This window comes from Silurus aristotelis (assembly GCF_946808225.1).
Source record: "Silurus aristotelis genome assembly, chromosome: 9".
NCBI lineage: Eukaryota > Metazoa > Chordata > Actinopteri > Siluriformes > Siluridae > Silurus > Silurus aristotelis.
In genome coordinates, this window is record NC_139582.1 from 8771205 (window position 1) to 8794729 (window position 23525).

Consider the following 23525-nt stretch of genomic DNA (forward strand, 5'->3'; position numbering starts at 1 on the left):
TGTTGATGATATTGAGCATGAGCTTTAGAACAATATTAAAGATGAGCAATTTTGAGCTTGAAAAAATCTTTTTGGCATAGTGCAACTTAAAGGATAATTTTCCTTTATTATATAGAATAACTAATAATTCTGTCATATTACTATAATTATTTAATAGATAATAATGAAAATTGTGTCTGGTATATTTTTTTTTAGAAAATCTACTTAATTCTTGACCACGTGTTCTAATAATTTTAAAGATTTGCCTTATTACACAGATTAAGGGAGCAGTAGATTAATTATAAGGCACTGACACAGTGGCAGGTGTCCACAAAGCTAAAATTGTGTCAAGATACACTGGCAATTCACTAGAGGACACAAAAAAATGTGTATGGGATTCTTATTCCATTTAAGCATCCCATTAGCTAGGGTTTTTTGTGTTTTTTGTGTTTTTTGTTCTGCCCTCATAAACACATGCTCATACACACACACACACACACACACACACACACACACACACACACACACACACACACACACATACAGACATAAAAACATTGACATGTGATGATGTACTTTGGAAACACTAAATGTTCTGCAGGTTGAGGTTAAGTATAAAAAAATAATTAATACAATTCATTTAAAAGGTCATAAATAAAATATAAATTGAGGTTTTAGTGGTGTAATGTATTAAAAATCATTACTATTAAAAAAAGCAAAATACAGACTTTTTTTCTCCACTAATGAGAAAAGGAGACCCACAGGACAGAAGCAGAGTTGTGCAGACACTAGGGTACATTGTTGAGACAGTCATCGCTTTTCTTTGTCTTCTTCACTGGAGGCACATTTCTTTCTGGGTCCACATATGGCACATCAGCCACCTAGGATTTTTAATGGCATTCCAGCACCAGTAGTCACATCAGATGGCAAGCCAGTGTTTGAGCTGTAAAAGGAGGTGCAGAATAATACATGAGCAAGTTAGTGACCAGATCTGTGGTTACTTACCAACAGTCAAGCTTTAAGTGGGACTCAGTGTTGTATTATGGTCTATGACTGTATTTGTATGCAAGAAAACCTCGATTATTTCACAAATACTTTTTTATTTATTCTGTTTTTTTTAGTTTAAAGTCCAATATTCAGTCATTTTATAACTGCAATAAAAGTAATAACGATGGTACGGTATGTAGTGTTGTTAGTGAGGAAGGCACAGTAACTATGACCACTGATGTTGTTTAAAATTTAGGGGCTTAAACTTTGTATCTATCTATCTATACAGTAAACTCCAGTTTATCATGGTGTTTACGTTCCAAAACCACCATAAAAAAAACCCCGCGATAAACGGACGCCACCCCAAAATTCTTTTTTTTTATTGTTTAAGCCACAAATCATCCTCCCACATATTTTAAAAACACACAAAAAACATTTGCAAGAATATAGCGAGATAAATTTTGTGTAAATTCATAGATATACAGTACACTGTATCACATTTATAGTGTTTATAGTGAGTACATGTACTGTACAGTATTAACATTTTAGTTAATTTTAATATTTCATCATAAAACTTCATCAAAACAATTCCCTATAAGTTTTTTGGTCTATCGTGCTATCCGTGAGACACCGGAAAAACAGTCAAACAAAGTAATGTGGAAAATGCAATTACATTCGAACATTCGAACTGCGGTAAAGCAGGGGATACCTGTATACCAGATCCATACAACAGACTACCAAAGAATTATATCAGACAAATATTTTGCATTTTGAGATTTTTGGAAACCTTTCCTCAACTTTTCTCAACTCAAGTTTAACTTTCCAGGCATCCATCCATTTTCTATACCTCTGGATCTTAGCCCAGAGTTCTTTTAGATTATATTAGATTAGATTAGATTATATTAGATTAGATTAGATTAGATTCAACTTTAATTGCATTGCACAAGTTATGGTACAAGGCAACAAAATGCAGTTATCATCTAACCAGAAGGCCATTGGTAGCAGTGTAAAATATTTACATTTGTACAGGCTGGTACGGCTATGATATATGATAGATACAAATGATTTATGACAGATGAATTATATACAATGAGTACAATGGTCATGGATAGTGCAATAAAAGAGATATGTTATACCTAAGTCAAAATTTGGGGGACACAGCCCATCAGAGGGCACAACTACACACACATGCACACCCAAACTATAGCAAATTTGGAAATGCCAATCAGCCTGCAGTGCATGTATACAGACTAGAAGAAGAAACAACCATAACCCTGGAAACCTCAAACGTAAGAGTAAAATATAGAAAACCCAACCCAGGAGATACTATGCAAAGTGTAAGAAAGTGGTGAACAAAATTTGGTTATTTTATTCCACTTCCCCTGGCTCTTTTGCTTTGCTTGCCATCCTTAGAAATAAACACTGTTAACTATAGTGACTGAATAAGCTGTATGGTATATTATTCTCTGTTATGTATAGTAGGGTGTGGAAAGTAGTCATATGATAAGACAGAAATCTAGTTTTTATTAGTTACCTACTCCATTTAGTGATTACTTGATATTTTGTGTTATGGTAGTCTTATGTTTTTATAGATAAAGTTAAAAAACAAAACAAACTAAAGTTCTCACCTTGAACTGCCTGACATTCCCCTCTGCCACCAAGTGATGTTCATGCTCTGGTGTAATACAGTATGCTATTCTCTGAAATAAAAACCAATATAAATATAAATATTGTGCAATATATTAAGGCAATACTAAAAAAGAAATGAAGAATACCAAACATAGGGCACAGCACAATGTATATAAACAGCCAATAGAAAAAATAGCAGAATTTATTGCATGAATTATTAAACAAAACAGCATTTTTAGAACATAAGAATACAGAATATACAGTGTATAGTGCAAAGTTCATGGGAAGCTGCTAACATAAAAGTGACACTTACCTGCTTAAAGGTGCCTGGCACACTGAGGAATTTGTAGATAGCATATAGTGGAACAAACATCATAGAGGAAAGGGCGATGCCCCAGCCCACCAATGTAGCCCAGCCTGGAAAGACATAGCCTTCATACTCCATATTGTTGCCCGTGACTATGCTGGCAATCACCACAACCTAAAGAACAACGTCATGCTATGAGGGAATGTCATCTATCATCCATTGGGGTGTGAGTAAGCTGAGACAATAATAATATTGTTATTGCTCCTATTATGTTTAACTACAACTCCCTGTGCTTATTTGAAACAGAATATCAAAGGTATGAATATCAAGAGCATGTGTTTGCGTATGTGAAATATTACACTACTCTGTTCATGGCCTGTGAGGGCCTTACAGTTACTTCATTGCTTAACAGGTGTCATATAAACCAATTTTGTTCCTTCATTCGGTCCTAAAGTTCACTGAGTTATTAGCAGCAAAGGAAAGAATCTTGTCTTGGTCCAGGTGGAATAATGTTTTACCCAGACTTGCTCATATGTTTCTTATAATACTGTTTATGAGTGCCTTTTAACACAAACATCTGCATTTGATTAATATTTATTTGCTCCAGAAAGAGACCCTGAACCGATATATGTTGCTTGAGGATTGGATGTGGTATATTATTATTTCTTGCTCTGTATGAAATTGTTTAAATAAAGAATGTAATGCAATCTAATCCCTATCACTAAACCCATTACAAGGCACTAAGATCATTAATGTTGATAATGTGACTACACTGTGATAATTGTACAAATTAAATTTACTTTTGCTTCACAAAAGGTCAAAGTAGGGCTTATGCTGCATTGAGCAACTAAAGGGAAAAAATGCCCCATGAAAAACAAGCATCTATCTCATGAACAGACTAAAAAACTTTCCTTCGGCTTCTCCCGTTAGGGGTCACCACAGTGAACCATCCGCATGTTTGATTTGGCACGTTTTTACACTGGATGCCCTTCCTAATGCAACCCTCCCCATTTGGGACCGGCACTAAGGCTTGTGCAACCCTAATGGCTGGGGTTGGTTCTCTGACCAGAGATCAAACCCGGGCCGCAGCGGTGAGAGCGCCGCATCCTAACCACTAGACCACCAGGGAACATGAACAGACTAAAAGCCTTGTTTAAATATCAGAGATGTCAGATTTTCTTAAGTTTAGACAACAATCTTTTTAACATGAAGTGTTCTGTTTACCATGCTTGTTATCCAAAATAGGACAAGGCATGATTATTGACTTGAAACACTTTTAATGAAAAACGTTGTCACAAATGGTATAAGCTATCCTGTCTTTCAATCAGTGTGTTTGAATGTTATCATACATGTTTTCCAACATCATTATCACTCCTTACCAGCAGAAAAACAGGACTGACAAACTTCCAGCAAAGCCTCCAGTAGAGTCCTGGCTTGAAGCCCATCATTTGTTCAATGTCTTCACTAAATCTGTCCACCCCTGAGACAAACACATACAGACACACACAGACACACAGGCAAACACACACAGGGTGAGCGAATACAGTGATTCAGTTTATCCACAAACATCTGGACTCTCAGTTTGACCAGAAATCTGACCTTATAAATTTTGCAGCAAAAGAATAGGGAAAGTGAGATAATCAAGGCTAAGGAGGCAAAAAAGGATGATATTGTGAAACATGAGATGAGTAATGCTGTCAAATGCAAACATAAATGCATTATTCTACTAGTAAGCCCTGCTACATTCTGAAATCAAATAAAGTGCAAGAAATGCAACATGACTTATTAGATAAAAAATTCTAACCGCACATTAGGTCCTGGCTATGACTTGGATTCCTAAATGCCTTTCATTCACTCAGACAGTCAAGCTCCAAGGCACCCATTTAAGGCAGATTTAACGTCAGTGGATTTATTATGAATTGCAGCCACCAGCTTTCAGTACTTATTTTTAAGTTCTTCACTTTTCCATTAAGAAAACATTGAATGACTCCCTATGACATAATTCTATGACTTAATATATAGCTCAGACCGGTCATTACATTACATAGGAATCCTAACATATGGTTTGCATTTAAACAGTAAAAACATGAAATGCAGTAAAACAATGTAATATTTCCATGATATAACTTCCTGGTCTGCCATTTACAGTAAAAACACAGCAACACTTATAGTTTGCTAGTAATACTATATGTCTGCACATGTTTAATACATATGACAGAAAGAAAAACAAAATCAAACCTTTTTCAGTCATCTTTTTTTATATTTTATTTCCACAAACCATCCTTGGACCTCATTTATCAATCTAGATATGGTGCATAAACAATGGGTTTTGTATTGAACTTCTAAAAAGGCAATTGTATTTTACTTATGCTTCTTAGTGTGCACAAATTAGTCTATTGTGGGAGATTATTTTTTCCATTTCAGTCTCCTGCAATATACTGCGGAATGAACAAAAAACATGGAATCCCTAGGATACTCAAACAAAAGTAAGCTTAGACAAGCATTCAAAACTCTTAGTGCCAATTTGTCTTAGACAATCTTTATTTCCTAATCGGGACAATTCTGTTTAAAATGTAGGACACTGAAAAATGTTAAAAAGATGTTAATTCATTCAAAAATAACTTCTAATGTCAGCAAAACTCCAGGCTAAATGTGTAATCCCATGTTCAGCAGATTGACCACTTACAGTGTTATTCCTGTAACAAAACCTAGGCTTATAGGTATGGATATTTCACAAGAAAGAATTGCACTTCAAACAATCAGGCTATAATAGTTTGATGCATTCATTGGAAAGAATATATTATATTAATAAATTCTATCTGTAAACTAGCAGTCCTTACATGTCAAGGAGTCATCATCGTCTGTAAGACCATTATCCGATCCACATGGAACCTCTTGGAACCAGTGGACGATGACTTTACAGGTAAGCCACTACTTTTACAATCCATGCCTCTCACTACCTTTTTTAATTTTTTTTTAATTTAAACAAATTACCAAATATGCATTGCCATAAATAGTAAAAAAAAATTCCAAAGTTGTTGGAAGATTTTACACTTGCTTATTATTATTACAATAATATATATTTAACTATAGATATGTGTTAAAATCATTTTCAAGTCCGCCGTCCTTAAAAATAAAGTCCACTTTAAGCTGTACACTTTACTGTTATAGAATTTTGTGGATGTCTCTATGTGCAAATGAGCTGTTTTGGGAATACACTCTGCACTTTATGTATCAATAACATATGCACAATAAGAAATGTATCCTTTTTTATTTACTTTCAGATTTTTCTGGTGGAAAATCTGAGTTGGGTTTGGTTCATGCACGCATGTACACACAACATTACTACCAAAGTTATAATTGAGGCTAACTGTGAGTGTTTATCAAAGAAAAAAAAAAATAGGTGGATAAATATAAGTTGGTGAACTAAGTCAAAAATAAATTTCTTCTTACAGGTCTGTTCAGCAATATCCTGCTCTTTCAAGTATGATCGCCACCATGCATACTAATATAGTGCAGATTGTATATAGCAAGTAATGCTTAGTTGACTTTAACTATTTAACTGAACTGACTGGCCAGAATCACATACCATAGAACCAGGACACTCCTATGGCCTCCACAAGGACCGCAAACAGAATGGATGTCCCTGCAGCATAGTGGTCCAACAGGGTAAAGACATAGATCCCTCCCTATGGACAATAGTTTTCAAAAATAACATAAAAAAAGGAGTCAATTATAAACAATAAAAAAAAAATTCAAACAATTAAAACAGTTATCACATAAATGTATCATCAAAAATATGCCCAAAAAAATAACCATGGAAGCTCATTTTTACTTTATTAATGTTTAATCATTCCTGTCAGTCATTTCCTGAAATTAAATTAAATTAAATTTCCTGAAATTTCATAAAAAAAAAAATCAATGACCACATGTTAAAAAAAGGTTTGTAAGCAGGAACTATTTCCTGTATCTGACAGCTTACAGGACAAACAACAGTTATCTTCAGAATTTATGAGAAAATCATGTTTTATATAAGAAAGGCTATATATATTGATTATGCTGCTTTTTAATAGGGCATGATATAGCTAAGTAAGTAAGGCATTGCCGAAAACATTGCTGCAATATTCGAAGTAAATTTGAACAGGATTCTGAAAATTGTCAACATCAATTTCTAAAATGTTTTCATTCATTCATTCATTTTCTCCCGCTTATCCGTAATTCGGGTCGCGGGGGCAGCAGTCTAAGCAGGCCCCCGCCTTCGACTGCTGCCCAATCTTCACAGCACCGTCCCTTACGGTCCCTCCTGCAGGTGGTGAGCCCACGGGAAGGCTAAAATATTTTTTGTATGTTCATTTACACTTCTGCAAAAAGTTCTCACTAGCTCACTATCAGAGTTATGCAATCAAATGTTTCATACTTTTGTAATGCACAGTAAGGCAACCAGGAAGGTCCCAAATGCAGTGATGAAGGTGAACAATTTCCTGTTTCTCTTAAGAATCTTGAAGTCATCTGTAAGTCCAGTGATGACTGCTTCCATGCCACCCATCTGAACAAAAAGGACATAGTGTATGGGTGGTGTTGGTTTGTTAAATGGGAGTGTGTTTGTGTGTCGTGTGTTTGCTTTTCTAATCTGTTTACAGTTTTTTTTTCCTGTCAATGTGAAGTTTGTTGTGGCATGCTAATGGCAAAACAAGGACTATACATGTCTGAAATATTTATATATTATATTCATATCAAAAATATTTTCATTTATATATTCTTCTAAATAATTATTGTTTCAAATATCTAAATATTTATTTCCCTATAGGCAAATCATGTTTGCATAGAGGATATTTGGACTAAGAATAAATAAATCGTCATACAAAAATCAACAATCAAAAACAAAACAACAAAACTTTTATTATAGCTCATGTTTACTGGAAAGTCTAGACTTTATGGATCCAAATATGGATTTATGTTAGCACACTAGTTAGTATTAACAGTAAATAAAATACAAATTTGCTGGTTAGATTTAGTCATGAAAATCATTGACATTAATGAGTAAAATCCTCTTAGAAATCTCTATGTCTGGTATTAATGAAAATATTGATTGTTTATTAATTATTAATTTGACTTCAAATGTATCTCAGAGTTTTTGTCCTGTCTTAGCTAAGACATTTGCTGTATAAATACAATTAAAAAATCCTCTCTGAAATCCTTTCACATTAGAACTTTAGCTACTTGTCTATTGCTGGATAGTTTATGAGTCTTACTTGAGGATAGCTAATCTTAGGCAACTAATTTGTGTTAGAATTAAAATAATAAGCATTTACAGTTTGGGATCACAGAAAATCTGTTATGATTTTTTTCATGACAGCAAGCTGGATAATTAAATAATAATAATAAAAAAATAATAATAATCTTGTACATGGACAGAGTCATGCTACCATGCATACTAACAGCATACCAACCTACAAAATTATATATAGACTATATATAGACTCTCTTACACAACTCAATTTTCATATATAGCATCAAAATAGCCAGCATATTGAAAAAGTAATCTTTGCTGATTTGAGATTTTATTTATTCTTCAGTAAGCTACTTACAGCGCTGTCAATGCCTAGGGTTAGAAGCATGATGAAGAAGAATATGGCAAAGAAAGTGGATCCAGGGAGAGTGGAAATGGCCTCTGGGTAGATAATAAACACAAGCCCAGGCCCTGCATTCAAACACACATCAGAAATAAATGCAGTATTACAGGATGATATGCCAAGGAATAACAACATAATCTACATGAAGGAACAAGAATGTTATGATTATGTTATGCAATAAGAAGTAATATACAAATAGAACAATGAGCAATAATAAACTAACTATTAAAACAATGACATTCCGAAAATAGTATTGCTTATATTCCACTCAGCAAACTAGTATTCAACACATTCAGAAATGTTTAAATATTTGTTTTTTTGCACTTGAATGTTCTTTACCATTATTTTCTGATTCAGCATTGTAAAATAATGGAATCAAGGATCTGCCAATCAAAAAATAATGTCTAAATCTAATACAGCAATGTAACATACACACCGTCTGTGGCCACTTCCTTAATGCTGACGCCATGCTCATGAGCCATGTAACCCAACACTGAGAAGATGGCAAACCCTGAGAAGAAACTGGTGATGCAGTTTATGGTGCTGGTCAGGAGGGCATCCCTGCAAAAGCACAATGCACCACAGGTTTATATCAGCATGGGTTTACATAATAGCTGTCCTTTTACCAAATTAATGAAATGTATAAGTGTTACCAGTGCATTTCTGTATTTATTTAGATAAATGATGGACAAGGTTAGATAAACGCCTGGGATTAATTCTGGAATGGTGTCCCATTTATGGTGTATTCCTGCATTGCAGTTTTCCAGTGTTCATAAACCCTAGGTCTACTGTGGCACTGATGTTAATAAAGAATCTAAATAAACTAATGTAAGATCTATGTAAGATCTTTCCTGTAAGTCAGTCTGTGTTATCACAAAAACATGGACTCTTTCACAGACTTTTAGTTTTCTCTAACAGAAACAAAATAGTAAATCTACATTTTTATTGGAAACATGTCTTGGCCCTGAGCTCCATTCTTTTTTATTTAATCCAAAGACAAGAGAGCTTTGCTTTTCCATTAGCATGAAGCCAAGCTATTGTTCATCTAATGGGGAAATTCAGGTTAATGATGAATGAGACCCTGTGTGAGATCTTATGTTTAATTACCTCATAGAACTATCATCGGGCTTGTTTAGCGTGGGGTCAGGCTGTTAACACAGCTAAACAAATGACTTTAGAGTGCTGTTTGAGTGTGGTCTAGTGTTGTTTGTTGTTGGGTTTTTTTTGTCTGTAATGTGACCAATATTGCACTTGTCCTACTATTTAGTGTCCAGTGATTTAGAGTGTCCAGCTCAAAACTGATCAGTTGCATAATCTGTAATTTGAATTAAACAGCTTCTGCAGGGACTTCTGTGTGGTGTAACAGAAAAGCATTTAGCAGTATTATTAGCTAAAATCCAAATGATGCCAACTGTCATCTGATGCCAGAAGTCCAATCGAGCTAAATGTGGATTTAGCTCTCTTATTTTGTCTAAAAGTAGATTTACTCTCTCACAGTACCAGTAGCCAATCATAGGCATAGTTAATGAAATGTAAATGATATACTTAACCAGTGAATTTAAGGAAATGATTTGAAAGGGAGTTGCAAGAAAATGTAAAATTAATTATGTGAATCATGCAAACAATTGCGATAATGTTTTTTCTTAACTTCGTAACTTCATGTGCTTTTAACTTACATATATTTTCCAAATATATGTATGTTTTCATTGCTGTTTAATGTAGTCAATGTGGTTTAAAATGTACAAACAGCATAATCCCTCAATTAATATTACTTATCCATTAAAAAAAAAGGTATTATAAAGAGACACAGACTTAGCAATAAAACACAAACTTTTATCAGTAAGGCTTAAGGTCCTTCTATCTGACATGTTCTTTAGACATTGACACAAAGCAGAAAGGACAATCACCTGGTAAGAGCATAAATGTGACACAGGCCATGACACTTATTCAATTGAGCAATAGCTCCAAGGACAAAGATGGAGATAGCCATCATTTACCTGAACCTATGTCTATTTAATGACGGAAAGATGAGGATAAAATGCACAGAGCGGCAGTGTGCATGATATAGTGCTGGGGAAGGAAGCCATTATACCCAAACCCAACAGATTTCATCAATGACTGTGTTTTACCTATAGCAGTTGTTGTCAAATTTATTGTAGCTGGCAAAGGCTATAAGCACACCGAAACCTGCCCCCAGAGAGTAGAAAATCTGAGTGGCAGCTTCAATCCAAACCTGGAAGACAACAATACATATAAAGGAAAAGAAAGACACAATACTTATACTGTAGATAACTGAAAATGTCAATCATTTATTCCCAAGGAAATAACATAATGGTTTAGGTGTATGGTTTAAGGTTATAGATATGATTATTTTAAGTATTTTATTTTATTATAGTAAATTGATGATAGTAAGTTAAATATTTTTAAATTGCAGTTAACCACAAGCTCACTTGAGGATTGTTGAGCTTATTGAGGTCAATGTAGAGGTACGCACGGATTCCATTCATAGCACCAGGTAGTGTGATGCCTCGAATCAGCAGCACGAAAAGTACAATATAGGGCATTGTGGCAGTGATATACACCACCTGCAAAAAATTGGTCAAGATAAAAAAAATATATATTAATTGAAAATAATTAATTACATAAAATGTTAAAATGCTGTATCTCTCTTTTGAAATATATCATAAATATATATTTTTTGCCTCCAACCACTTGCATATCTTCTTAACAGGTTTACAATCCTCTTTCATGCATTAATCCCTTCATGCATAAATCCCTTGATGCATAAATGAATATAAACCATATCCAGATGGTTAATCAAAAATGGCATTCATTAAAAAAAATCTGAAAATGATTTAATAGTAAAGTTTCCAAGTAAAAGTAAAATCAGAATAAAAAGTTACTGTTGAAAAAAATACTATTAAAATAAATGTCACATTCAACTTTTTAGTACCTTTCCAGAAGATTTAACGCCCTTCCACAGGCTGAAGTAGAGAATAAAAATGACCACCACGAGGCAAAGAGACAGCTCCCAACGAGGTTCCTTCAGATCATGGATTCCTTGACTCTCATGGATGCGTAATACTTCTCGTCTAAGCAAAGAATACATTCCTGCATTTTAATAAGTCTTAATACAGTTTGTTTTTCTGAATGATCAAGAAGACTGTTATTTACATAGATTACGGTTTTACAGAACATAAAATATGACAATTTATTTATAAGTTTAATTGTTGTCTTTAAAAGGGTTGGGAATAATGATTGTAAAATATGACATGCTGCAACTCATCTTTATTAAAGGTGGCAGAAGTCACAAGGCATTCAGAAATGTTTTATTCACTATTTAAAGATCTGACCATTGGAACAACCCACATCCAGAACACAACACTCACATAACAATTGCAAAGTTATTCAGAGGACTAGAGGAGAACAGTTTGTTCTGGCCATGACTATTTATCAAAGTTTATACAAAAATGCATTTAACTGCTTTCAGGATCTCCTCAAATTTATGAGAACTGAAAGGGACTGCATCCTGTCAGAAGACCTCAAACAAGTGGTGAGAATTCTACACAGAGCTTGTAAAGTTATGTGCAAATTTAATTTGTTTATAAAAAAAACTGAATTGGGAGAACCCATAGGATCTTAAATAGCGAGAACATTTATATAAATTGCCTAATAATAAATACATTAATTAATTAATTATTAATTATTTTTTTTTATTTAAAATAAAATTTTTAGGGGGAGAAATTCATTAGCTGGTCTAGTGAAAGTCCCAAGATGCAGCCAATTTGCTGTTTTGTTTTTTATATTTACAATCACGCTTCTTTATTTGAGCTCATATTTCTGAATTAGTTTTTAAGATTGGTCATTGTAATAGCAAATTTGCTGCAATAGTTCTACATTTGTTTTGTGTTTACAAATTAAAATGATCTGTTGTGCTTCTGAAAATTCTGCAATCCTTACACATTTTATGTTATGTTTTCCATATTTGCTGTTGCATCTCTGAATGTGCTGACATAATACCAAAATTGATGTGATGTTTTAAGCTTTGCTGTTATGTTATTTGATTTGCAGTCTTAGTTTGTTAATGTTTTTGCACCACCAGAATACCATAACATTTTAAATGTTTGTCATTTTGTGTAAGAATGCATTAAATTAAATTCATTGTGTCATGACAAAAAACTACATTTTTTGACTGTTTCTAATCTCTTATCCAAAAAGAAAAATGGTCTTATTTTACATACAGTCAGTTATAGACTCAGTTCTCTATGTTAAACACATTCGCCCCATGGGACCTTTTGCTACATCAGGTCTTATTGCTGCTCTGAGTTCCTGAGGGTTTCAGAATTTTATGGCTGCATAAATATGAAAAGATGAAAAGTAACAGTCATATATAGGGCCTCACCTTAGAAGAGATAAATATTAATTATGTTGTTTTTCTTTTTCTAAGTGTCAGAGCAAAATATTAGTTCCACACATTCTGAGAATAAGCTAACCTGATCCAGATTCCCAGAAGTTCCAATGCAAAAGAATTTAAGGCCATTGTTCCTAAATGCTGAACAAACCCCATATACAGTAGGAACATAATTGTTTTGTTCCTTTCCTTCCTAAATAAAAACTCTCATGAAGAAGTTACTGTTTCCTTTCCATTTTATTCATTTACATTACTGTTGGAGGGCTAAATGGTGAGTGAGTGAATTTCTTTACAATGTTGCCATTTAAAAGTGATGCCCAAATAGCTGTCTCTGTGAAACATGGGAAAATATTTCTTCTATAATCTGAAGCAGATCTCATCTGTCTCTACTCACATTTCCACAGGCAAGGTTTAAAACTCTGACCTACACTCTTCAATCTGTACTGACAGCTTTCTTTTATAGCAAAGTCCAAAATTCAGAGTTCACAGTAGAAACTATTCTTGCTGGTATTAGAGATTTGTTGTACATTAGCATAGAGGCAAGATATAATACATATAAAAGTACATATGCAAAATAAAACGTAAAAATAAAAATTACATAAAAAAATATACATATTTTTCATGGAGAAAAAGCATAATTAGAAGTAAAATAAAACACTTTGGAGCATGAAAAATGCCAATTTAATGCTTCCCTGTAACTAAAGTCCCTATTTATTAATTACAACTTATTGAATCTATTTACTGGGCACAATGTCCCCTTCAGTAACAACACTTATTAAGTCAATACAGTATCTTTGCCTTCAAGAAATAACTTCAATGGGTAATGGGTTAGAAGGAAACAAGTAACACAAATAAAATAAACTCCATCATCTTTTAACACACAATGTATAGAGGATATTTAGATTTAGATTTAAATTTCACATCTAAAATGTCCAGACATCTATATATTTTCCTCTACCAAAATTTTTTTTAATAATTTTTTTTGGAAGTAAAACAAAACAAACACTGTTAAACCAACATGATTAGCACTGTTTTAAACTGTGGTTACTGTGATTAAACTGTTTATAGCTACGTTGATGTTATGGAACGTCATGAGACAAGTTAGTTCCTGTTATTACTTAAATTGTAAACATTGGAAAGGCGAGTCATACAAACCTTTGTGCATAAGCTATTACTATAGAAACAACAATGAAACAACCCCATTAGCAAAAAAAACTATCAGATAAAGATTTGAAAACATTTTATGCCTGACTCAGAACTATGTTGTAAACATACATTAGATATTTGCCCCTATTCACATCTGCATAGTGGAAAGACACATACCCTTATGCACAAACTCACGCACACACACACACACACACACACACACGCACACACACACACACACACACACACACACACACACACACACACACACACACATACACATACACACACACACACACACACGTTTACAAATAAACACAAAAAAACACAACTCACATTAATTATTCTGCAGTATACAGAATTTCTCTAATATCCAGACAAGACACTGAGCCTGATATTGTTCATTCCTTAAAGTCGTTATTTAAAGAAACCCAATGCAACATCTATTCTAAAATCAGAAAATGCCTTTTCTCATCTTCAACCAAAATTAGATTTTCAAAGGGGAATCCTCACTGACTGACAAAATTATTATTTCAAAACTAGGTTTAGACGATAATTTTTGACAACTACTATTACGTCCCACCCACCAAAGACATAGATTGACTCATAAAACAATGCACTGAAATGCAGTGTGGGTAGTACGCTGGCTGCTGACACTTCCTCTCCTTGACATTGTCACACTTTCTTTTCTCTAGAAGTCATAATTGATTGTCTACTATAGAAAGACATAGTGGTGACATGTGACATAAATAAATCTGGAAACAACTTCCTTAATGTTGCCAAAGCTATCTATTGTTTTGTGTTGCTTTAAGTTTACTATATGGTGATTTTTTTAGGAAAGTGAAAACCAAGTCAGTTTTCCCATATTGTATGATATATATATATATATACATATATACATATATACATATATACATATATATACATATATATATATATATATATATATATATATATATATATATATATATATATATATATATATATATATATATACTGCATGTATAATTCTTTAAAATTGCTTACACCAATTCTCTATTTAATATGGAGCAGATGTGGGTTGAACTATTTAAAATCATGGGTCCATCCAGGGTGCAAAATCATGATTCTTAAAATGGGATCCAGAGACAACTACTGCTCTGTGAACCATGGGCTTTTTATGATCTGCTATTTTATTGTTGTGTTGTTCTTATATCAGGCAATTTAAATTTGTGTCCCTTTAATGAGTGTAATCCAAGCCTTACTCATTCTCTTTCAGTACCTAACAGCATCCTGGTCATGGTTATGGCATATGCAGAGACTACCTTGAGAACATGAACATGAGGCTTGAATGCACCTTGGTTAGGATTCCAGTTAATCACATAGCACCATATATACCTAGTCACACTTAAAATAATTGTTTTAAAGCAATGTATCTACTGGCATGTTTGTGGGAGGTAGAATAATACTGGAGAACCCATATAAAACCACACAAAGACACAAAGTACATGAAATGAAAATCCCCACACACAGGAATACAATCTTAGGGTCAAACCCTGGGACCTGAAGCTGTGAGGCAGAGAGGCAGACACGACCTGCTGTGCCACTGCACCACTGTAATCCAAACTCAAAAACAGTACTTACTTTCAGGTTTAGAAATCACTACAGTTACAGTATATATCCAAAATATTTAGCTACATTTAATTTAATAATTTAAATCATTGGATTATGTTCATTAAATTAATCTGTAATAAGAGGGTTATTAAATTATTTTTGTCACTTACAAGGCCAAGAAAAAAGCTGATGCAAGACTCCTTCTGGAACACTAATGAGACAAATCATAGTGTCCTGTGTTTTTTTCCTGTGGTACTGGCAAATAACAGCTGTGGAAACCATGTATCATTATGTAAGAGACCAAAAGGAGAAAGGTAACACACAAAAAAGAAAGCAAAATGTAAGAAAAAACAAACTGTAATGTAAGGAAACATAACAGGGACATGAAGTTTAATAGGAAGTATGCTAACTTGACTAAACTTAAGACATTTCCTTCGTAGGGGGTGTGTTTTATTGCCTGCAAGTACAGGGTGGTATAATCAGCTTAAAAAGTCCAGAATCTCTTGTGGCTTTCACTCCCTCTCATGTGCAGTATTAAACAGCTTTATGGTGAGTCTTTTGAATTTTACTTTAACAAAGACATCAAACACAACCTTTCCCTGTTTAGATAGAACTCCTGTATATTTATCAAGGGGAAGGCTTCTGCCCAGTGCCTTGAGATTTTTCCACATAATTCTCACCCTCAGGAATGCTTTCGCAAGTAGAAACTCCAGCACTTTTCCAAGTAGTCAACTTCCTTGTACTTTCTTTAATTATTTCATTCTGTCTGCATGGAATTCTTCTGTGTTGTCTGGTTGCCTTCTAACTTACAAAAAAGTCAGTAGATTGTAGCCTCAGGTGTAAATGTACTGTAATGGACTGGAATCCCAACCATGGTGTATTCCAATATTCTAGGATAGGCTTGGATTCCCTGCGACCCTGACAAATAGGTTGCTGATACTAAAGCGATTGTTTAAAATTAATGAATGAATACATTAAAAAATGTCATTTTGGAAGATATGCTGTGGTTCCAGCTATGATTTGCACATCAGTTCAAATATTATTATATTTTTTAAATACACTCTATGCACTTTTGTCTTTTATGTCAATCAATCATATAATGAGGCAGTCAGCTGTCACATCTGATAGTAAGAAAAAGAAAGCCTTCATATTATATTTTTTAAGTTTTATCGATAACTTTAAGGATGTGTATTCTCATGTACACTTTGTTATAAGAATATACTATATAGAAATAAATTCCCTTTCAGAGATGCTACCAGGAGTATGTAAACAGCTTACATGCACAGAGTCTATTATTATTATAAGCTAATCTTTATAGCTGACCATTGTTTAAGGTATAGATGGTGTTACAGACTGCAATTTGAATCTTTGACCTCATATTAATGCATTTGACTTAATTGACTATATAAGGATTGTATGTGTATGGCCGGTGTTTTACATAAACAAAGACAAGTTCTCTTTGGAGCCCTTTATTTGTCTCCATGTCACCATTTTTAATATTAAACCAAGTGTGGATTTTTGTATTGTTCGCTAACTGGACATTTTAAACGCTCTTTTTGAATCCATGTTTAGAAAATATATACATACACCTCAAAATGTTTAAACCTTCTGCATAAAACAAAGATGTCATTAATGAGTCACTTTTTAAACAAACACTAGATCCACCTTCAGGTTTGTTTCTGTGCATATATTAAATAACTTTCCTATAAAACACACTCATGAGAACACACTCAGCCAGACATCACTATAAATCAAGGGCACTAATGTTCATCCAGCCTGGTTGAACAGAAATAAAACTCTTGCTAACATTCTAATTTTCCACAGAAAACCGCAATTTCTAAAAATAAGCAAAAGTTAGCTCAGATGCTCCACTGCCCTGAGTACGAAGAATTCAAATAGTCTGGATTATGGGTGAACATCTGTTTTTTTTCTTACTTTTATCTTTACTTTATAATCATGGAGCTTTAGTAGGAGTTATGAATGTGTTTCGAAATAAAACCTTGCTGTTTAAATCTTTGGCCTGTAGCAGCAGACTTTCAGGAACCTTCATCTAGGTTTTGACTTATTGCATGAACACATGATAGGTATGAAAACTGTCTTTGGCCAATAACCACAATATGAATAAATATTGTGGTATGAATATAACATTTGAAATGTAAAAATTATAATTAGACCACTAGACAAAAAAGGTAATTTAAAATTTGCAAAACCAAGAATGAAAAATAAATGATATATGTACCCAAACGCTGCTATAAATGGTATACTTGAGCAGGGGATAAATGTCAATGCAAAATAACTTCCTGGTAAATCAGACTAATTAAGTTGATTAAATATTATGCTGAAAAAAGAATTTTCAGTGGATCATCTTTAAACCACTGTTCTATTCTAAACCACCATCTGTTAAATTTTTTAGATCCAACAAATGTATGTTATAATGATACATTGGCGGAATACTGCTGCAGAGCTTTGAAAGAGACCTCAGAAAACATTCGGAATACATAGAACATTATTCTTTCTGCTAAACAGAACTTTTCCGTTCTAAGTTTCACTCCACGTTCAATGCAGAAGATTGTTGGAATGTAAACTGCTCTACTTTCAAACAGCCATCCAATGCTTGTACGCCCCACTGCTTTCAGCCTAGACTGAATCAATTATGGCACCTTCCACGCTCTACTACTGTTAACGATTAACACCTGAACCCATTCAACACAGCCTATCAGGAGTAGGATCCGATTCATCATGTTTTTTCAAAATTTTCCTACATTATCTAAAGAAACACATCTTAATTTAGTAACAGATGCTTTACAGAAGTGCTGTTAACACAGCCAAAAGGGATAGAAAAATTAAATATGGAATTAAAATGGAAGCGAAAGATTTGATGCATTGTCTGAATAGGGCAAAATAATTCTATGGAGTATCTTACTTAATGGATGTAAAATAATCTACTTATTAGAGCAGCCACGAATCCATTATAAATCCCTAGCCCAGACTGATGAAAAAAGTCAGGTGTCAAAAATGCCACACCCTCTAAATCTACTCCTTGCTCTGAGGAGTACATTCATAAACATTTATAAATGTTCATAATCTGAGATGAATTATTTATAAAAATGATAATTGGTAATCATGATGCTTTTACTGCAGAGTGCATTTACACTGTAGCTTGATCTACAACAAATCTGAACTACATGCAATGTCTCATGCAACTCTTGATGAAAACAAAAGTAAGCATATTCAGAGTGAGAAAATGAAGTCAATGACAACTCTGTTGTCCTTAAAAATGCATTTGGCCCAACAGCTCAATGATACAGTGCTATAAAAACATACAGTATCCTAAGCACTGACAAAATATAGGATTTAACATAAGGATTCAACTCACTCATAGAACTCAGCAGCAGGCGTTCGCTTGTACTTGGCATAGGTGGCATTGTTCAGGAGCATGGAGCCAGTGATGAGCTTGGGGTCTTTGCACATTTGGCTGTTCCATGTGTTGTTGCAGTGCTGCCAGGGCAGCTCACTCGTGAATGAAGAGAACAGGTAGTACAGAGACCAGGCTATAATGACGTTGTAGTAGAAGCCCACATACAAAGCTATGATGATCACAGTATAACCAACACCTGTGAATAGATGGGACAGATGATATAGTGCATTCTTTAAAATGGTGTGATAAGATTATGTTGGAATTGCAGAAGTTATAAGTCACGAATGAGTCATTTCTTTAGAAAATATTAGGCAATGTCTAACATTACACACTTGACTGCATTAATTGTGGAAGTCGCTGCATTAATTGTGGAAGTCACTGCATTGCAGGTCATTTTGCAGGTCAAATCTTATCAAATCACATCGTCAGTGTGTTAACAAAATTTCCCAGTGGGTATAACAAGTTTGGCAGAGAATATGATGCCTTTTTAAAAGTGGAAAGCTTTAATTTAAAAATATTTTCTATAATTCCGACATATGAACATGTAGTTAGTTTTCTACAGTGTTTTTATTTGGAAGCAACTTCTGCATTCCACCTGCATTCTGAGCGTTCCACCTGAATGGAAAACCAAAGTCTGTTTTAATGACAGTGTAGCAAATATACTGCATATAGTAGCAAATCTAGGATTCAATTAAAAGTAACAGTAAAGGCAAATTTCTTTTACATTTTTCTCCTACATACAGTACTACATACTACTTTTACTACATCCTGACATTTAATACATTAAAGGATTGCATTGGTTCAAGAACTCTCCATAGTACAACTGTACTGAAGGGATGAACAACATTTTTACAAATAATTGATGATTTGATCATATTATTTGAAGTGATGCTGATCTCAAAGACATTACGTGTACCCAAACCATGTCAGCAAAATAAATACATGCTCCAGACAAAACAATATACCAGAACCATCAACATTCTTTTTTTATTTTATCACCTGTTTGTACTGTACTTAAAATATCCCCAGGAAGACCTGTAGCTACCATTCTAGTATAGTATATAACAGATTGTGAATACAATTACCATTATTTTATAATAGGCAAAAAAACATTGGCTTGTAAGTACACATTTAATTAAAGCATATTAAATATTTGTTCGAAAAACTTCAGGGCATGACATGATCAAACCATGCCTTTGTTTGTGTAAGCAGGTAATGAAGCTTGATTTTAAAAACACACCTTTGAAAATAGGGCAGATCTTCCACACAGTGGCCGCCCCCTCTCTGTTATACTGACCCAAAGCCAGCTCCATGTAAAACAGCGGCATTCCCGCAATAAACAGGAACATGGTATACGGGATCAGAAAGGCCCCTGAAGAAAGAATTTGCATGTGTGTTATCATTCCAGAAACAAGAAAGAGATTGAAAAGAAAAATGAAAGGATTGTCTGCATGTGTACTAAAATAAAACAGCATAAAAGTGAAATTCATGTACTGTTATCTATAATTTAAAGGCAAGGGATCAATAGTGATCACACAGTATACTGTTTTGAGATGTTTTGTCTTTATATTTCTGTATAAAGACAAAACTTTTTAGCACTAGATTAGCACTAGCACTAGATAACGTGTTAATACGGATACGGGATATGGAATAAGCTTTGATTTGAGATACAGCAACACTGCTACTTCTTTTCCATCTCCTCGATAACTTTGTGTTTTTCCCCATTGGTTCAATCTGAAAGCAGGAACAGATTCTCTGAAGGTAAGTGGGTGTTGACAATGCACACAAATTAACAATTTTGAAACACATTTTCACATTTTTAAATGTTTACTTGAATTGAATTAAGCACATGATACAGTAAGCTTGCATTATGCATTATATATTGCATTATAATTCTTGATTAATGTTTATTAAAAGTAAAGAGGAGCTAATGTTCACTTTATGGTTGCCTGTTCTTTAAAGCAGAGCCAAGGGTGGCAAAACATTTCGGCAAAAATTTTGAGCAAACCATACAAGATAAATCATAGTGACTCACACAAAGATAATAAAAAGCTATGTGGGATTTGTCAGCTGGAAAATGTATGGATTTATATGGCAGAAATGGAATGTGTGGAAATAAAGTAAACAAAAACTAAATCTAAATCTGAATCATTATACTGCTGTTAAATTTATTTAAATGTCTGACATCTTAGCTGCAAAAAAAGAAGTAAAAAAAAAAAAAAACCCTTGGCAGACACTACAATAGCCTGCATTTTTGATGATTGTGTCATTAGAGATGCAATTCCAGCCAGAGACAATAATCAGGACATCTGCGTGACTGATCAATCCATGCTCTATTTATTAGCTCTACTTATTTATCTAGGCTCAGTTCACATAATATATAGGCAAGTATGGTGTCCAATATAGCAGCAGTGGAAATAACAGTAAAGGATTTTGGGTAATATGCTGAGTCAAGCTTCACCACACCATACAGTGGCTAAAAATTAAACAAAATGTGCACTTTTCTATGTGCACTGATTTGAACAAAAACACAAACATCTTGCTTATTATGAAGCCTTTAATTCACATGTTTGAATGAACGTAACACTTTTCCTCCTCTTTTGCTGCATCACTAAGAAAAATAAATAAATCTTTGCATGATTGATCCATACCTGGAAATCTGATGCTGATGAGTACAGGAGTCCACCACAGGGTTATTAATAAAGTGTCTGGCCATTACCATTACTTTGACACATTAGGTCTCCTGTCTTAGTTTGAAATTAGTTCACTCATTTTCAGAGACAGTACAAAATACAAGTGGACAATACAGAAACTACGGTCCATGCTTTTACAACCACTCGTTTTAACCAATGCAGTTCTCTTCACATTGGAGCTCAGAATAAATCCATGTGTTTGTTTCTCACCACAACACAAATCTGTTAATGTCGATTTACATCACTGTGTTTTGGAGGTCCTGGTTAATGGTCTTTTTGGAGGCTCCTTGTTGTGCATACAGTATGAGTCCACTATGGGGTGCAGGTCTGCAGGTTTTAGTTCTCTTTCATCTGTCTTCCTCCTCTATTTTTTTTTATATATATATATATGCTGCACTGTTGTGTTGCTTTATGCTTCTTTAACTCAGACTTTACTAAAATAGGTTTAAAAGAAATGCGATGTCCTCTATTCAGTTTGATTTTAAACAGCATGCAAGTATTAATGGTTGAGTCATTTAATGAAAGCCTGCAAGAACTAAGTTGTGAGAAGAGCTTTGTTGCAAATGAAGAACATCAGTAGCACGTCACTAACCTCCGCCGTTTTTGTAGCACAGGTAAGGGAACCTCCACACGTTGGCCAGGTCCACAGCGAAGCCGATGACGGAGAGCAGGAAGTCCAGTTTCTTGCCCCACGTCTCGCGTTCCGGCACCTCGGTGCACGTGCGCGTGCGGGAGCTCGTGTACTGCAAGCCGTTGCGCTCTTTGACCAGGATGAGCTCCACGTCCTTCTTCTCCACGGCGAACGGCTTGAGCGGGGCCACTGACGCCAGCTTGTGCTCGGGCACCACCTGCACGTTCATGACGGACGCTGATGCGCGCGCGGTGCCGGAAGAAAGGCGGGACGGGTGGCCGGCGCTCGAGTCGGCACTGGCAATGATGATGATGATGATGATGATGTGATGCTGGGGAGGAGAACTCTGGGGAAGAGGAGGGTGATAAGGACGACTTTTGGTTCTTACTGATTCATCAGCTGTAGAAGAAAGAGGGAAAGAGATAAGGTTGAAGGGGTAAAAGTCAATGAAATTATGAAACATGAAACACTGAAGTGATAAACAAACAAATAAACAAAAACACTTGTTTTTATGTCGACTATAGACATAAAGTTGTACAGTTGCAAAGTTTACATGCTACAATGAAACTTTTGGATGGTTAAAAAAGAAATGAGTCTTATGTAAAGTTCTACAGATATGAATTATTGTTTGGCGCATCAACAGTAAGTTGTCGCGCGCCCCAGAGTACCGGAGTTAGTACAGGAGTTATCACTAATTCATGCATTAGGCTAGAAAGTGTTGTATAAATCGAGGCGCTGATCAGTTAGATATAACGTCCATCTTTAGAGTAAAGCAGTGAAAGTCGAGTTTCAAGTCCGTACTTCTGTCTTGGAGATTGTTGGTCCATGCCCGACTGCTCGTGCGCTCCAGACGCGAATGAGAGGCTGCTGCCCATTCTTACAGGAGGTGGACTTGTCCCCTCCCTTAGACTACAGGACTATTTAAATTGGCATCCTCCTATTTTTTCACGTGATATTCTATATCTTAGTGTGCCTCGGATCCGATTATTTCCATTATTTCTTTTTTTAGACCACAATAAATTAATAAAGCAATAAATCAATTTACTGAAAATGTGACAAATTTTTTACACCTCTTTAAATGTTTATATTCTTAATGCA

At 34.5% G+C, this 23525-nt stretch overlaps 1 protein-coding gene across 1 annotated transcript; it reads right to left on the reverse strand.

Annotated features, from left to right (window-relative positions):
* Positions 1-445: 445 nt before the first annotated feature.
* slc6a2 (solute carrier family 6 member 2) lies at positions 446-23311 on the reverse strand. Its single transcript, XM_083549656.1, has 15 exons — positions 23229-23311; positions 22389-22826; positions 20344-20475; positions 19062-19299; positions 11489-11627; positions 10986-11120; positions 10665-10768; positions 8972-9096; positions 8491-8603; positions 7320-7448; positions 6492-6591; positions 4282-4382; positions 2909-3076; positions 2595-2666; positions 446-922 (listed from the first exon to the last, which is right to left on the reverse strand). Exons 2-15 carry the CDS (start codon positions 22654-22656, stop codon positions 899-901), a joined length of 1848 nt encoding a protein of 615 aa, XP_083405782.1. The 5' UTR covers positions 22657-22826; positions 23229-23311; the 3' UTR covers positions 446-898.
* Positions 23312-23525: the final 214 nt, after the last annotated feature.

Bases quoted from the DNA above. Each gene is read 5' to 3' on its own strand.
- slc6a2 (XM_083549656.1), bottom strand. From the start codon at position 22,656: ATGAACGTGCAGGTGGTGCCCGAGCACAAGCTGGCGTCAGTGGCCCCG. The intron at 19,300-20,343 runs GTGTGTTTTTAA...ATCTATTCACAG, and splicing joins GATCTGCCCTATTTTCAAAG to GTGTTGGTTATACTGTGATC. The intron at 11,121-11,488 runs GTACTAAAAAGT...AATTTTTTGCAG, and splicing joins GCGTTAAATCTTCTGGAAAG to GTGGTGTATATCACTGCCAC.